The following is a 16,485-nucleotide window of genomic DNA, read 5'->3' as shown; positions in this document are numbered from 1 at the left end:
AACGTCTGACTCTACTAACAGGAAATGTCCAGAGCAGACATTACATGCAGACAGAAGGTTTGTGGATACCCAGGGCTGGAAGGATAATGGTAGAGGGACCAAAAGACTGGGGTGATTACTAAGGGATGCAGGGTATCTTTTGGGAGTGATGAAGTGTCAGGCCAACAGTAATTGTGTAAACTTGTGACTATACCAAAGTCTGCCAAAGCGCATACTTTGAAAGGGTTCATTATACAGCATTTGGCTAACAAAGATGTAAATGTTTACAAAGTGGTAGCTCTGAGATGGAGGGAACGATGCTGGTCTCACTGAGAGGAATGGCTAAGTGCCCAGAGCAGATGGTCACTGCATCATGCACAAAGAACCCAGGTTCTGTGCATGCACATGCCTATGTAATGCACAGCCATCCCATGTAGTTAACAGCGAAGAGAGGAGACCTGTGCTTTTATGCCCTCTCAAGAGTTGAAGGAGGGAAATCTAGGCAGAAGTAGGAGGCAAAGGACATCAGGGAGGATAGCTTAATGAGCAAGAGTGATGGATCAATGCTTCTCTTTGTAAATCACATCTGAGAACTCACTGCAGTTAACCAGGGCTATAAACCGAAGGACTTGCACACAGCCCACAACATGATAGAGGGGTACAAATACCTGGATTCTGTTGAAGATTGTCAGCTTGGACTTCATGTCCCGGGGAGGATCTGCCAGAGGCCCAGCCGAAGAGAAGGAGGCCATGGCCACCTGGCTGGGAGAAGCTGCACAGCACACATCCATCTTCATTTTCTCCTTCCGGAAACCCGAGAATCTCTGGGCCCTGGGGTGGCCTGAGAAGAGCCTGTAGCCTCCACTTCGGGGACAGGCTGGGCCCTTTTCAGCTCTCATAGGCCCTGAAGCCAAGCCGTTCTCAGCTTGCCCCTGTTTCCCAACCAGCTGGGTTCCAGCTGGCTCCTCTCCACCTAACTGGGACTGCCGTGAGCCTGCACTGGGGATAATGTCCCCCAGGTCCAAGGTTCCTTTAGCCAACGAAGAGCTGTCTGGATTCCGGGAGGGGTGCAAAGCTGGCCCTGTGAGGGACGGCGGTGCAGAGGCCACTTTAGGGCCTCCTTTTGTGTCTCGTCTCGGGCCACCAGGAGATGTTTCTCTGGACACAGCAGGTATGGTTTTCCTCCTGCGGACTGGGGATCCCTCTGGCTCTGAGTGTCCAGGACCTATCTGGAAAGACTCAACAGTGGGTACTGGTGGAAGGGCCTGTGGTGGCCATGGCCCCTGCAATGGCTTCAGGGCTGACTGCTTGCCCTCAGGCCCTGGTCTTTGGGCTGAGGCTGTAGCTACTTGGGTGTGGGAAAAGATCCGCTGGGACTTGGCAATCATCTGGAGCACCTGCATCTGTTCGTGGCTTACCAGAGACTCTTGTGACTTCATGAACAGCTGCCGGAAGAGGGGTGTGGCATCTGAGGGGAGCCCACCTGGGTTCTGTGCATCTTGGAGGCCAAGTTCAGTGGGGCTCTGCCACAGGAATGACTCTTCCGGTTTGCTCTTCTTGGGAGCCCAGCTGTCATCTTCCCCAGCAGTCTGTCGGACGTCACTGGAGGCCTCACCAGGTGCCTTCAGGAGCGCAGGAGGAAATGGTAGCAGGTCCTCCTGGTTGGTGCCCAGGCTGGGTGAAGGTTCTACTGTGGTGGGAGTGCTGCTGGGCCCAGAGCCCCCCTCAGAGCTCTCCCGGGATGGCACTGCAGGGGGCTTGTGGACCATAAACACATTGCTGCCTTTGTTCTTGGGACAGCCAGGCAGGTTCCGGAGCCATTGGAAGTTGTGGCTGGAAGGCTGGGATCCTGAGGGGACTGAGTGGCCTCGAAAGAGAGGCAGGCAGGCAGGCAGAGAGCTGCCCTCTGGCCAGCCCTCCAGGGAGGATGGCCTTTGAAGCCGTGGAGACTCTGACTCCAACTCTGACTCTGGCGGGTCAGGGGCACTGTTCTCAGCTGCCCTTGACTGGACAGCTGTGAACACGTCAGTGGTAGGTTCCTTCCGTTGGGGATGAGTTTCCTCAGGAACCTCAGAGCCCAGGCTTCCTGGAGCCACTGGGGTGCTGGCCACTGTACACGATGATGGCCCCAGTGAGGCAGGGCAGGCACAGGCCGAGCTCCTTGCTTCAGTATCAGCAGGTCCCACTGCTGGGCCAGGAGAGGGGATCTTCTGGTGGACGATGCTGCTCACAATACAGCGAAGGAGGTCTCTGTTGGGCAAGACAGAACCAGGGGACCTAGTTTCTGGGGGCCCCAGGGACCTCAGGCCACTGGGTGGAGGCTGGTTGGCCACATCATGGTTGTGGGTTGGGTCCCCATAAGCCTCCTCTTCTGGTGGAGCCTCCTTCAGGATGCATACTCCATGCTGGACCTCATAGTGTCGGCGCAGTGAGCGGTAGTCACAGTAGCTCTTGCTGCAGCCCTGCTCGATACACACAAAGGGCTTGGTCTTCTGGTGGGTGAGCATGTGCCCCGTCCTGCAGTGAGACATGGAAGGGAGGTCACCAGGCAGACCCCACACCTCAATACAGGAACTGCTTGAACCCCCTATTCTGTCTAACCAACAGGGATTCACTTTCTTGCTCTCAACACCAACAAACACTGTGGGGAAAAAATAAATCCCATGGAAGCCAGGTCAGGTTTCCCCAAAGTGGGTTCAGATGAGACAACAGTTCTCTAGTGGTGAGTGCTGGGAACCTGAGCACAGCAGGGATGTGTTAAAGCATGTGAGCACCACCCCCCACTACTCTGTGGAGGTTCACAAAGCATGGGGTAGCGGTTGTGTGTTTAACCTTTGCTTTCATATAGCTCAACCAGCATCCCTGAGGAGCAGGGCTCTGCAGAACACATTTGAGGAGATGCCGATCGGGACTACGTATGGTGACATCATCCTCACTTCAGCAAAGATACCAACCTACAGTTGATAAAACCTTCCTAGAGTCAAAAGACCAGTGTGTCAATAATCTGTGCAAGTGTAAATGCACGTACATGTGTGTTGTGTCTACTCGTTGTTATGTGGACAATAAGAGAGCCGACAATGAGCCCTTACCCTCAGGGTCCTTGACAGTCCAGCTTTGGACAATCTCTGTGTGTGGCTGGGACATTTAATGACTACTGTCTTTCTACAAAGAGTGTCCATGGTCTTGTGAGGGAGGAAAGGGCTCGGAAGACCTAAGCACTAGACCTAGAAGGAAATGACCATTGCCTGGGGTGAGGCTGGGCCGGAGGGTAAAGAGGGAGTAGACTCATCAAAGCCTCCCCCTGCAGCCAGCCCCCTAGCTAGGCACTGTCCTCTCCTACCCTTGGGTCTCCAAGCAACATTATTCTCAAGACATTAACATCAGGGGGACTTTGCTTTATACTTTCATACTGGCTTTTCGGTAAAATCCTCAGGGACTGCAAACCCGCTGTCCTCAGACACATGCCAGGGACTTAGGGCATCTCTTTACCAAGATGGTCAAACTCATTTGAATTGTTTTCCTCCTGTAGCCCAGGTGGGCCTCAAACTTGCTATGTGTGTAGTTGAGGCTGGCCTTGGACTCTTGCTCCTCCTGCCTCTACCTCCCCAGTGTGCCATCATGCCTACAAACAGGCACGGATTTCCTCAATAGTGTAAATGTTGATGCTCAGTAAAGAGACCTGCCCCCAAACAGTCTTAGTGTGAACACAACAGATCACAGGACAGGGAACACACATCTGGGGGGCACAGAAGTGGGGCTCAACAGGGAACAGGACGGGTAGACAAGAAGGTAGAAGGACAGGGGCATGCCCTCCTGCCCTTCTCCTGACCAGACTCTTGACATACAGGTGGTCCTGGCGCTTGAAGGCTTTGCTGCAGACTTTGCAAACATGCTTCCTCTCCTGGCTGTGCGTCAGGTAATGCTTGCTCAGGGAACTGGCACTGCTGAACACTTTCCCGCACAGGCTGCAGTCCAAGAGTGGGTTCTGAGGTGAGCTGTGCTGCCGCTTGCCCTTCCTTGTGCTCCCAGTGGCCCTGCCTCCTTCATCAGCTTCTTTAGGCACCTTGAGTGCACCCAGCCCTAGGTCTAAACAAACGGAGAAAGCACAGGTTATGTTGAACTAGACTATGAGAGTGCTAAAGCAATACGGGCCCTTAGCACACAGCCTGTCCAAGTTGCCTGAGACTTCCCGCCTCCGCAGCTCTGCATGGGCGGAAGAGAAGGGTTAGCTGGAAGGGACCAGGTCTAGACCAAGTCGTATCTATAGGGCTGTACCTGGGCTTGGTGCAAGAAGTGAAGGTCTGGAGATGGCACCAGGCTGAGCTTTTTGGGCAGCAGCATGACAAGGCAAGCAGGGCTAGAAACTGACCTACCCTGTCACTGACACTCACATGAGGTCTATCTAGAGCTGCATTATGCAAACCCAAGAAAAACTGTTCCCTGGGTACTCACCCATCTGGCTCTGCTCTTGGGTTCTCAGCTTTTTTTTTTTTTTTTAATTTACCTGCTTTTTCTAGTAAAGCATTAGAAAAATAATGCTCTGACAGGAGAGCTTAAAGGTTGGTGCTTTAGGGCTGGAGAGATGGCTCAGAGGTTAAGAGCACTGGCCGTTCTTCCAAAGGTCCTGAGTTCAATTCCCAGCAACCACATGGTGGCTCATAACCATCTATAATGAGATCTGATTCCCTCTTCTGGCCTACAGGTGTACATGCAGGCAGAATATTGTACACATAATAAATAAATAAATAAATAATTTTTTAAAAAAGGTTGGTGCTTTATTTTTGTGCTTGCTCTCTCTCTCTCTCTCTCTCTCTCTCTCTCTCTCTCTCTCTCTCTCTCTCTCTCTCACCCCCCCCCCCCACACCCTTCTTCCAGTACCCACTTCTCAGTCTAGATCCCTAGGATTAATGCTTGCCTTCCTTTAGAAGTTGGGAACAATTCCAAAGTAGGCCAAAAGCCTCCTGCAGAAGAAGAGACTTGTTTTTCTTTCTTTCCTCCCTTCCTTTTAGTTAAGCATGTTCGTTTTTGGAGACAGGGTCTTCCTGTGTAGCTCTAGGTGGCCTCGAATTTGTAGCATTCCTCCTGCGTTTGTCTTTTACATGCTTCTACATGGGATTATGAGCATGCATCACCATGCCCAGCTAAGGAGAACTTTCCCAGCCAGTGCCAGCAGATTCAATCTCTGGCTGGCTGCAGGAACTGTAGGTGCTCTGTGCACGAGCTGCCTCACCTTGTAAGGAGGTCTGGGATTCAGAGTCTGCATATTCTTCCAGAAGCTTCACAGAGTCGCTGTCCTTTCCTGAGTACAGGGACAGGGTGTCCAGATTGTCCTCCAGCACCTCACTGGGCATATCTGATGAGAGACTGGGGTCAAGGTCCAAACCGCTTAGGCCAGCATAGAGCAGGTCCCGAGTACTGGGGCCCAGTTCCCGTGTGCTGGGGCCCAGGTCCCGGTTGAGTGTGTCACTGCAGTTGAGCCCTTGACTCTCAGAGGAGGGGACGTGCCCTTCTGATGGAAGGGCCCCCTCTTCCTCAAGGCTGTATGGTTCCATGGCTTTCCACTGCCAGGTCCTGGCCAGAGCCCGTCTCCAGACAAGCAAGGCTGTGTCCAGAGTCAGGAAGGGGAGAGCCCTTGCTGGCAGCTAGCTCCTGAAAATGAACAAGGAGGAATCAGAATTAAGAGGTGGTAGATGTGGTAGGCAGAGCGAGGACTTGGAAATGGGGTAGCCCAGATGGATCTGTTCTTTGCTGTTTAACAGCTGCACAACCTTGGCAAGTCCCATTAGCCTTGTTTCCTCTTCTGTCAACTGGACAGAAAAATAGCACAGAGTCCTCTCCCTCCAGCTATAAACATCAGAAAGATAAAATAGACTTTAATGTGTGTCCAGGCAGAACAGACAAGCAAGGAAAACCCCAAGTGCCAGCAACAAGAAAACTCAAAGCTAGAAGTGCAGGATTGGGAAATTGAGGCCCAGGTTTAAGACTGGGGCTGCCAATCCACTTGTCCCATATGGCCAGGAGACACATGCTCTGTGTGTAACACAGCCTAGACTGGCAAAGTCTCATACAAAAAAGTAAGTATATGAGTTTTACATATATTAAATGAGACCTGGCATGGTAGCACACGCCTGTAACCCCAGCACTTGGGGAGGCAGAGGCAGGTCGAGGCCAGCCTGGTCTACAAAACAAGTCCAGGACAGACAAAGCTACAGAGAGAGAACCCTGTCCTATATCCCCAGCACTAAGGGAAGCAGAGGCAGGTCAAGGCCAGCCTGGTCTACAAAGCAAGTCCAGGACAGACAAAGCTACAGAGAGAGAACCCTGTCTCGGACTCCCACCCCCCAAATGTTGAAGTCAGGCTGCAACGTGGCTCAGTTAGTAGAATGCTTACCTAGCACACACAAAGTTCTAGGTTCCGCCCAGCACCACATAAGCCGGGCACGCTTGTAGCCCCAGCACTTGGGAGATGAAAGCAATATATTCTTGGCTACATAGACAGTTTGAGGCTAGCTTGTGTTTCATGAGATACTGTCTCAACTGTCCTCCAAACATGCTTCCCAAAAAAGGAATAAAAGAGAAGGTATCACTAACTGCCTTCCCCCTCAAAAAAAAGATTATAAGGAACTACTATGAAGAACTGTGTTTAGCCGACGCATTCGCACTGAAGATAAGCTACAATACACACCCATTACCTTAGTCATCCAACTCAAATACAAAAAAAAAAAAAAAAAAAAAAATCAATGAGAAAATTCCTAGGAATAGACAAATCACCAAAACTCACCCAAAGAGAAGAAAACATGTGACTGATCCTATAACAAATAAAAAAATTAGGGGGAGATATGCTGTGGTGTCCAACTATACTCATAGCATGCCCCAGGCTGAATGGGAAAAGCCCTTGAATCTAGGAGTTCAAGACTGGCCTGGAAAACACAAGTAGGAAGAGAAGAAAAGAGAACAGGGTTGGGGGCGGGCAGGAAAAGAGGGATGGAGAGAGAAGAGATATGGGGAGGAGAGGTAAGAGGAGAAGAGGTACAGAAAAGAAAGGAGGGGGTAGAAAATACTGAATTCAAATACTTCCCACCTATCTTTTTTTTTTTTAAGACTTATTTTTTTAGTATACAGTGTTCTGTCTGCATGTAACACTTGCAGGCCAGAAGAGGGCAGCAGATTACATTACAGATGGTTGTGAGCCATCATGTGGTTGCTGGGAATTGAACTCAGGACCTTTGGAAGAGCAGGCAGCACTCTTAACCTCTGAGCCATCTCTACAGCCCCTTCCCACCTATCTTATCACAGAAACACCAAAAAATTAATATCATCATGCAGTAGTGGCACATGCCTGTAATCCCAGCACTCAGAGGAGGTAGAGGCAGTCAGATCTCTGTGAGTTTGAGAACAGTTTACTATAGAGAGAGTTCCAAGACAGCCAAAGCTACACAGAGAAACTCCTGTCTCAAAAAACCAACAAAACAAAAACCTTTATCAAAACCCTCAGTAATGGTGAAAGGTTCACAGCCCCAGTAGGCCTTTGCAGGAAAAAGTGACCTACTGGACAGAGTGGCGCTCTAATGTACCCTAGCCCATGCCACTCCCTGGCTCAGCAGTGGTCTTGAAGAGGTGGCTATGTGTCTGGTGTGAGTTCCTGGTGCTGGAAGGAACAGAACAGAATTTCTTCTTAAAGAAGCACAGCCTTCCATCTGACCTGTCCTGGTTCCCTGAAAACCCATGAAAAATGTCTTGATCTTATTTTGCCTAATTTGGGAACTCAGGATGGAGATGGGTTTTGAGAGGGCAGCTGCTGCAGGTTGGGACAAAGAACTGACTTCCTAACGCCAGAGAGAAAGCTGGGGTGATGGTGCTTAGCAGGTTAAGAACTTGGAAAAGTTTTCATTCGCATGTTTCTCACAGCGCTAGAGCAATCATATCACACCATCCAGCAGCCCATCTCCCAGGAGCCAGCCTGTGTTGCTCAAAGTACACTGCCACACAAAAACCTGCACACACATGGTTACGACAGTTCTAATCACAGATGTCAAACCCGGAAGCTACCAAGAGTCTCCTGCAGGTGAGTGGACAGCACACTGTGTATTATTTAGTACTAAAAAGGCAGTAAGAAGAATATTGTGTATAGTGGTGCATGCCTTTAATCTCACACTCAGGAGGCAGAGGCAGGCAGAGGTCTAAGAATTTTGCAAGTTTGCCAGGCGTGGTGGCGCATGCCTTTAATCCCAGCACTCGGGAGGCAGAGGCAGGCGGATCGCTGTGAGTTCGAGGCCAGCCTGGTCTACAAAGCGAGTCCAGGACAGCCAAGGCTACACAGAGAAACCCTGTCTCGAAAAACCAAAAAAAAAAAGAAAAAAAAAAAAGAATTTTGCAAGTTCTTAGCCAGTCAGGGTGACATAGTGAGAGCTTGTCTCAAAAAAACAAGAAAAATAGGGCTGGAGATGGCTCAGCAGTTTAAGGCACTGGCTATTCTTTGAGAGGAGCTGGGTTTAATTTTCAGCACCCACGTGACAGCTCACAACCATCTGCAACTCTAGTCTTGGAAAATCTCATGCCCTCTTTTGACCTTCAGGGGCAACAAGCATGCCCAGACATACATGCAGGCAAAGTTCCATACATGTAAAATAAAACAAATTTAAGAGTGGTAAGGGCAATAAACTATCAAGCCACAAAAAGAATGGAAGGACATAAAATGCACATTTGATAAGACCAGCATAAAAAGGCCACATATTGTATGACTCCATCTATGTGACATTATGTAAAACAATGGTGCTTCTCAAGGTTGGGAAAGAATTAACAGGAGACACACAGAAGACATTGGGGTGGAGGCAGAGCTGCTCTGTGTAGAGAACGGTAGTGGTCATGGTGGAGACATTGCACATTAGTCAGGAACCAAGAAAAAAAATCATGCCATACCATGTTTACACTATTATAAACATGGACTTATCCTCACCGCCAAAGCAGCCCTACACAATCCTAGGAATTTAGAAGGCCGTGTATTTACGGTAGGGTGAGCACATGCTCAGAAAAGACCTGACAAGGCTCCAAGTGTCTCTTCTAGGCAAGTTTTGCTCTGCTTAAGCAGGAAGTGAAGGCTACGGCAGAGCTCCTGCCCTGCAGTGCTGAAGGCTGCTCCATACTTGGACAGGGGTCTTCTAAAAACACCAGTTGCTTTAGTTTGGTTGTTGTGAAATCTTTGTCACTACTTCACTACTAAACTGACATACCAGAACTCATCAACCCCGAGGACCTGATCTCAACTTCTAACACCCACATAAAAGGTATGGCAGGACACACCTGTGATCACAATGCTGGGAGGTGACGCAGAGGATCTGGGGCTTGCTGCTTTGCCAGTCTAACCAAATTGATACGCTCCAAGTTCAGGAAGAGAACTCTGTCTCAGAAGCTAATGTGAAGGAGGGCTAGGAGTGGGGCTTAATGGATAAAGTGCTTGCTGCACAGGCCTAAGAACCAGAGGGTAGAGCCCCATCAGCCATATAAAAAGCTGGGCTGCCAGGCGGTGTACTCCAGGGTCAGAGGCAAAGACAGGGAATCCCTGAGGCAAGCTGGCCAACTAAACTAGCTGAATCAGTGAGCTCTTGATTCAAAGGTTTGAGTGAGAGACCCTATCTCAGCAAATAAAATGCAGAGTGATGGAGAAAGATACTCAGAGTCAACCTCTGGCCTCCACCACACACACATGCACAGCTCTCTCTCTCTCTCTCTCTCTCTCTCTCTCTCTCTCTCTCTCTCTCTCTCCCTCTTTGTCTCTCCCCCCCCCCCACACACACACACTAGATAAAATAGGTGGTTTCTTGTTTTTAAAAGGACCAGCAAGATGGCTCAGCCGGAAAGGTACTAGCTACCAAGCCTGAAGATCCGAGTTAAGTCTTTGGGGCCCATAGACTCAAATCCCACAAACTGTCCTGTAACCTCCATGTACAAACACACTCGCACACAGACATGTGTATGCATATAATTAAAAATTTTAAGCTGAAGAGTGATTGAGGCAGGCTGGAGAGATGGCTCAGAGGTTAAGAGCATTGTCTGCTCTTCCAGAGGTCCTGAGTTCAGTTCCCAGCAACCACACGGTGGCTCACAACCATCTATAATGAGATCTGGTGCCCTCTTCTGGCCTGCAGTAATACCTGCAGATAGAGTACTCATCTATGTAAACACCCTACCCCCAAAAATAGCGATTGAGGAAGGTACCATATGTCAACGCACACACCTCTGACACACACTTGAATGCTAACACATATGTACACAAATGTATACAGCACCACATGATTCAGGTTTGGAAACTAAATGAGCCTTGAGATGCCTCCAGATTCTCCACGCTTTCTGGGTCTCTGAAAAGCAGAGGAGGGTGCACCTGTAAGCAAAAGCAAGCTCTCCACCACTGCTGAGTAGCTTCCACAGAGCAGGAGAAAGAACCCATCCCCTTCCCTCAGGAAAAACAAACTCATAAAAATTACTCTGTTAAGCACTTTCTCTGAGTTAGGCTTTGAACCTAGGGCTTTTGAGCATTTAACTCACCACTTACAGCAATCCACAAGTAATTCTGTTTATCATTCCTAAGGAACGGTGTGAAGGGCTAGGAGATTAAATGATTAACCCAGAGTGGCTAGTGAACAGGTGGGAAAGCCAGACTTGAAACCTAGACATCAGGCTTTAGGGCTTTTGTTCACAAACAAACACACACTAACCACCACAGTGCTCCAATTAAACTAGAAGGTGAAAAGCCAGACACTAGCACATGACTGCAATGCCAGTACTTGGGCTGAGGCAGGAGGATCACAGCAAGCTCCACACAGAGAATCCCAGGCCATAGAACAACATGCCTCAGCATAAAGTATGCAGGGTTGGGGTGGGGCAGGATGATGTTTGCCTTTTAACATACTCCCCGAGTCTAGAACCAGTCACCTGCCCTGAGCCGCAGGCAGGGCAAGCCCCAAGGCCCCCGACCCACACTGGCCCTTTCCAGGCAGTAAAGCACATCGGATTCTGTTTTTTGTTTTGTTTTGTTTTGTTTCTGTAGACAAATCACAGAAAAGTATCTTAGCACGTTCTGAGCTCAGAGTTTGAGGCTAGTCCTTGGGAACAGGACCTGCAATCCTCTGTGCCTGTATGGATAATTCCCAGGGTCCCAAATATCAGAACAACTTTCCTTTTTTAATGTGTGCTGGTGGTCCTAGGATTGCACATGCTAGGCAGGAACTTTATCACTAGCTACAGGTCCTGCATTGTGAGAAACCTGAGACCTGTAACTTGCTCTATAGTGGAGGCTGGCCTGGAACACCTAATCCTTCTGCCTCTACCTCCCAAGTGCTGGGAACAAGGCAACCCATGTGACATCTATGTAAGAATCTTTTAATTTTCTGTGCTTACTCTGAAAATAATCTAAAACAAAAAGGCCCAGGAATATGTGGATCGCTGAATGACCCCTTAGAATAGTGGTTCTCAACCTTTCTAATGAGGCAAGCCTTTATTTAATATAGTTCTCATGTGGTGAGCCCTAACCATAAAATTCTTTTCATTGGGGGGGTTGTGGGGGTGGCACACAGCTTTAATCCCAGCACTTGGGAGGCAGAGGCAGGCAGATCTCTGACTTTGAGGCTGGCCTGGTCTACAGAGTAAGTTCCAGCACAGCCAGGACTACACAGAGAAACCCTGTCTTGGAAAAATTATTTTCATTGCTATTTCATAAGTGTAATTTTGCTACTGTTATGAATAGTAATGTAAGTATCTGTGTTTTCTGTTGGTCTTAGGCCACCCCTGAAAAGGGCTTGAGATCCACAGCTTGAGAGCCCCTGCCTTAGAAGAAAGCACTACCTTCCAATGGGCAATCTGTCTTTGTTTTCTGTCCGGAAAAGCCCTGCTTTGACTGCTGCAGGCTAAAGAGAAGAGGATGCAGGTGGGCTCAGCTAACTGAGGTCCAAGTGATCCACTGACTTCTCTGGCCTCCACAGGCGCCTGTACATACATGTGCACATATACTCACACACACAAAGATACATCTTTTTTAAAATGAGAAAGGGGGTTAGGGAGTGGAGACACTAGTGTCTTGGCTAAAGCCAAAAAGGGCCAGCAAGGCAATCACAAGGGAGCCATTTCCAAGAACATTAAAGATGCAGCGAGATAGCCATCCTCTCATTAAATTAGTGTTTGCAATCTGATTAAACTGGCTGGGCTGCCTTCTTTGCATTTCATTTGCAAATTAATTTTAGCTTTATGGCTGCATAAGGGCTGTGAGCTTTAGAACCTTATGCCTTATTTTAGCATCATGAATACCTTGTTGAATAGTTTAGGAAACAATTTAAGTCAACACTAGGGATCCAAAGCAATGCTATTTTTTTTTTCTCTCTCTCTCTTAAAAGGGGCCTATCACAAAGCTGGGGAAGTGCTCAGTTGGTAAAGTGCTTCTCGTGCATGCGTGACAGCCCGAGTGTGGATCCCTGAAAAGAACATAAAATGATGGATGCAGCGGCATGTGGCTGTAACCCTCTGACTGGAGGGGCTCGGGTGGGGCAGAGACAGGGTCCCTAAATCTCACTAGCCAGCCAGCCTAGCTGAATGGATATGCTTGAGGTTCGGTTACAGATCCTCTCTCAAAAAGCAAAGGTGAAGAACCATGGGGCTGCCTGGCAAAGTTCTGCCATAAGAAAAAAGTGAGGCTTAGAGATGAATTTAGGGATTTCACACAGAATCTGAAGGACACTCACAAAGGAAAAGCCTGGCATCAAGTCAGCTAAAGGAGAAAAGGCTACACCCGAGTTCCTTCTTCCCCATGAGGTGGTCCTAGCAGAGACTACAAAGAAGCACTGAGGTCAGGAGCAGCACCCAGGGTATGGTGACACACGCAACTCAGTCCTAGCCACTGAGGTGGGGTGGGGGTGGAGGCGGGACCACCAGGAGTTCAAGGTCATCCTCATGAGTATACAATGAGTTCCAGCCTGGGATCCTGTTTCCCAAAAAAGGAAAACACAAAATAAAATCCAGAAAACATATCTTATTTTTTGTTTGTTTGTTTGTTTTGAGACAGAGTTTCTCTACGTAGCCCTGGCTGTACTGGACTCACTTTGTAGACCAGGCTGGCCTTGAACTCTGGGATTAAAGGCATGCGCCACCACACCCGGCTTTATTTCTTTAAAAAATAATTTCACGTACATTGGTGTTTTCCCTGCATGTATGTCTGTGTGACAGTGTCAGAAGCCCTGGAGCTGGAGTTATAGATAGGCATAAGCTGCCATGTGGGTGCTGGGATTGAACCCCAGTCCTTTGGAAGAGCAGCCAGTACTCTTAACTTTTTCTGAGATAGGGTTTCTCTGTGTAGCCCCTGGTTGTCCTGGAACTCCATTTGTAGACCAGGCCTGCCTCAAACTCAGAGACTCACCTGCCTCTGCCTCCCTAGTGCTGGGATTAAAGGCGTGCACTCTTTCTTTAAAAGGTAAACGCAAGAGAACCTTAGGGTCTCCCAAGAATGTTTCAGGAAGTTCATTGGTCAAAGCTATTTATGAAGAAACGTGATGGTATCTCAGCCGAAGGCGTGCGCCACCATGTCTGGCTTACAATAAAACTTCTAGCAAGCCACATTTGATTGGAATTACTAGCCTCCCAAGTGGCTGGGCTGCTGCACGAGGTCTAGCCATTATCTTAATTGTGCAGTGCTCGGGATCAAACCTAGTGCTTTGTGCAAGATACACCATTGCAAGACTATGGATTTGTAAATGTGAAAAATAATTCAGAGATGTTTCATATAATGCCTCCAATACATTTTATATCTCAAGAGGCTGGATGCAGATACCCAATAACTTGATTGAAATTCTAATAGAAAAATATTAAGTTATATAAAATCTTTCTGGGATCTTCATGTATGAAAGAGTTTTGTTTTTGTTTTTCCTGAAACAGGGTGCCATTGCGTAGCCCTGGCTGACCTCTCAGTCCCCTTCCCTTAGCCTCCTTAGTTGAGGATTACTGGTATGTGCTACCACATCTAACTAACAGGTTACTGAAGATCAAAAAGTTTAACACCTTATATTCTAAAGAGAAAAAAGTCCTCTAAGTGTGTGTTTCCAATAGGAAAACAACTCTGAGCTACGGTGGTATAGCTCAGTGGCAGAGTGCTTGCTTAGCATGTTCAAGGTCCTGGGTTGGATTCCTAGCACTGCAAAACTAACAAAATTATTAAGCCTAAAACTTCAAATATGGTGGTAGGCAAACATTTTCTTTTCTTTCATGTATGTATAAAATATTACATACATGTAATAGGTTATATAAATAAATAATTATATATATATTTATATACATAAATATATATATAAATAAATAAATATCATATTTTCTGGCATATAAGATGACCCCCAACTTTAATTTTTCCAGTTAAAATACAGTTTGGAATATACTTGCCATAAAGGACTACCCCTCTCCCAACGCACACCTTGTGCAGCAGACTTGGGCTGCAAACTCTATATTGTAACTGGAAAAGTTTTTTCAAGACAAAGACTCTCTTCATTGCCCTGGCTGCTCTGGAACCCACTATGTTGTCCAGGCTAGTCTTGAACTCAGAGATCTGCCTGCTTCTACCTCCGGTGCTTGGGATTAAAGGCGTGCACCACTACACCCAGCCCAAAACATATTTCCTAAGGCCTCACATTGTCTTCCCCGTTTCTGTTTGTTTGTTTGTTTGTTTCTTTGAGACAGGCCCTCACTCGGTAGTCCAGGCTGGCCTTGAACTCTCAGGAATCTTTCTGCCTCAGCTTTCTGAGTGCTGGGATTACTGGTGTGAGCTGTACTATTTTATTGTTTTTGTTTTACTGGTTTCCCGTTTAAACTTCTGATCCGCTGTCCTCCATGTCCCAAGGATTGGAGTGCACCACCACACCAGGTTTTATGTAGTGCTTGGAAATCACTATTCTTTCACAACTGAGCTATGGCTCCTGCTCTACCATTTAAAAATCTTTGCCCACATGCAGTTCTTAGGGAGGCCAGAAGAGGGCACCAGACCCATGGGACTGGGTTATTTGTTGGTTATGAGCTACCATGTGAGTACTAGGAATTGACCCCAGATTCTCTGAAAGAGCAGCCAGTATTCTTAACCAATAAGCCATCTGTCCAATCCCTGCCATTTTTTTAAACTATCAAATTCATTACTAGCACTAGTAAACTAGTCACATGAAGACAGTTTATAAGCTGAGGCCTTGTCTTAAAAAAAAAAAAAAAAGAAAGAAAGAAAGAAAAAAAGTTCTTGCAAACCTGGCATGGCATTTCCGACTGGCTATCTGCACTAGCTGCCATCATCCAATGGAAAGGACACAATTTGGATTGCCATAATCCCTACTACTATGATCCCTCAGTCGCCTGTCCCTGTAGGGGTCTGTGTTGTTACCCTGCACCAGCAGAAAGGGCAAAAGGCTTTTACTTTGCAATGGACATCAACCTTAAGAACATGCTACAATCTAATAAAAGTCTGCTTTCCTCAGAAGAGGTCAGCCAGCCAAGTGTCCTGTGATCTATTTCGTTTTGGGTTTTTTGTTTTTGTTTTTCGAGACAGGGTTTCCCTGTGTAGCCCTGGCTGTCCTAGACTCACTTTGTAGACCAGGCTGTCCTCGAACTCACAACCCAGGCTGTCCTCAAACTCACAGCGATCAGCCTGGCTCTGCCTCCCGAGTGCTGGGATTAAAGGCGTGAGCCACCAGGGCCCAGCCCCTGTGATCTAGTTCAATGACTCTCATACGCTTATACTTATCCTTCTGCTGAGTCTGCCAGCAACGTGTACGGTTCTCACTCACACTGATGCAGAGATGCCCAGAAATGCTGCATAGTGATCCGCACAACACAGCAGGGGTCTTTATAAACAGGTGCAAAAGGAGGAAACTCACCAGAAACGTGAGTGACTCTCCAGTGAACAGGAGGGCCTGGCTTACACCCCGACAGGGAAGGGGTTCAGGTGGTCATCAGACCTTCGCTATCTCCTCCTGGAAGGGTGAGGTGGTATATTTTGAAAATTCATCCAATATCTTTTGCCCTGAAAACAGGTAGCGAAAAGGAAGGGGCAGTCAGAACGTGGCTCCCAAAACAGGGACACAGGTATGAAACTGGGGAGAAAGATAATTGGGGAACTGAAGTAATACTAAGCTGGAGAGACAAAGATGGAAGTAATTACTTTGTCTTTTTTTTTTTTTAACCTTAAACCTTCCCCAGCACCCCAACCAGGTAATGAGGAGCCTAGAATATTTTAGAGGCAAAATCTAATTGGGAAAAAAATTTTGATGAAAAGAACGTTTTGTTGGAAACGTGAAAAGGGAGGGTTGGAGAAGCAAATAAATTAGACGAGAAACTAGGAAAACCAAAGTGAGTTGGTTTCTTATAATTGGAGGAGTGTTCCAAAAGGAGAGACTGGAGTCTAGATAATAATAATAATAATAATAATAATAATAATAATAATAATAATAATAATAATAATAATAATAATAATATTTTTTGCTAGAAACTAGGGAGACG

At 47.5% G+C, this 16,485-nt stretch overlaps 1 protein-coding gene across 1 annotated transcript in view; it reads right to left on the bottom strand.

Moving 5' to 3' along the window:
* ZNF541 (zinc finger protein 541) overlaps positions 1 to 16,000 on the bottom strand; it is a 33,330-nt gene extending 17,330 nt beyond the window's left edge. Inside the window, exons 1-4 of the mRNA XM_084769985.1 lie at positions 15,864 to 16,000; positions 5,210 to 5,628; positions 3,825 to 4,065; positions 648 to 2,496 (exon numbers count right to left, since the gene is read on the bottom strand). Coding sequence (XP_084626111.1) covers positions 648 to 2,496; positions 3,825 to 4,065; positions 5,210 to 5,531 — 2,412 coding nt within the window. The 5' untranslated portion in view covers positions 5,532 to 5,628; positions 15,864 to 16,000. The remainder of the gene's footprint in view (positions 1 to 647; positions 2,497 to 3,824; positions 4,066 to 5,209; positions 5,629 to 15,863) is intronic.
* Between the last annotated feature and the right edge of the window lie 485 nt (positions 16,001 to 16,485).

The sequence above is a fragment of the Acomys minous genome, assembly GCF_964271855.1.
Source record: "Acomys minous genome assembly, chromosome: 20".
Classification (NCBI taxonomy): domain Eukaryota; kingdom Metazoa; phylum Chordata; class Mammalia; order Rodentia; family Muridae; genus Acomys; species Acomys minous.
The sequence above is the reverse complement of the archived record's forward strand: the minus strand, read 5'-3'. Positions and strand labels throughout refer to the sequence as shown.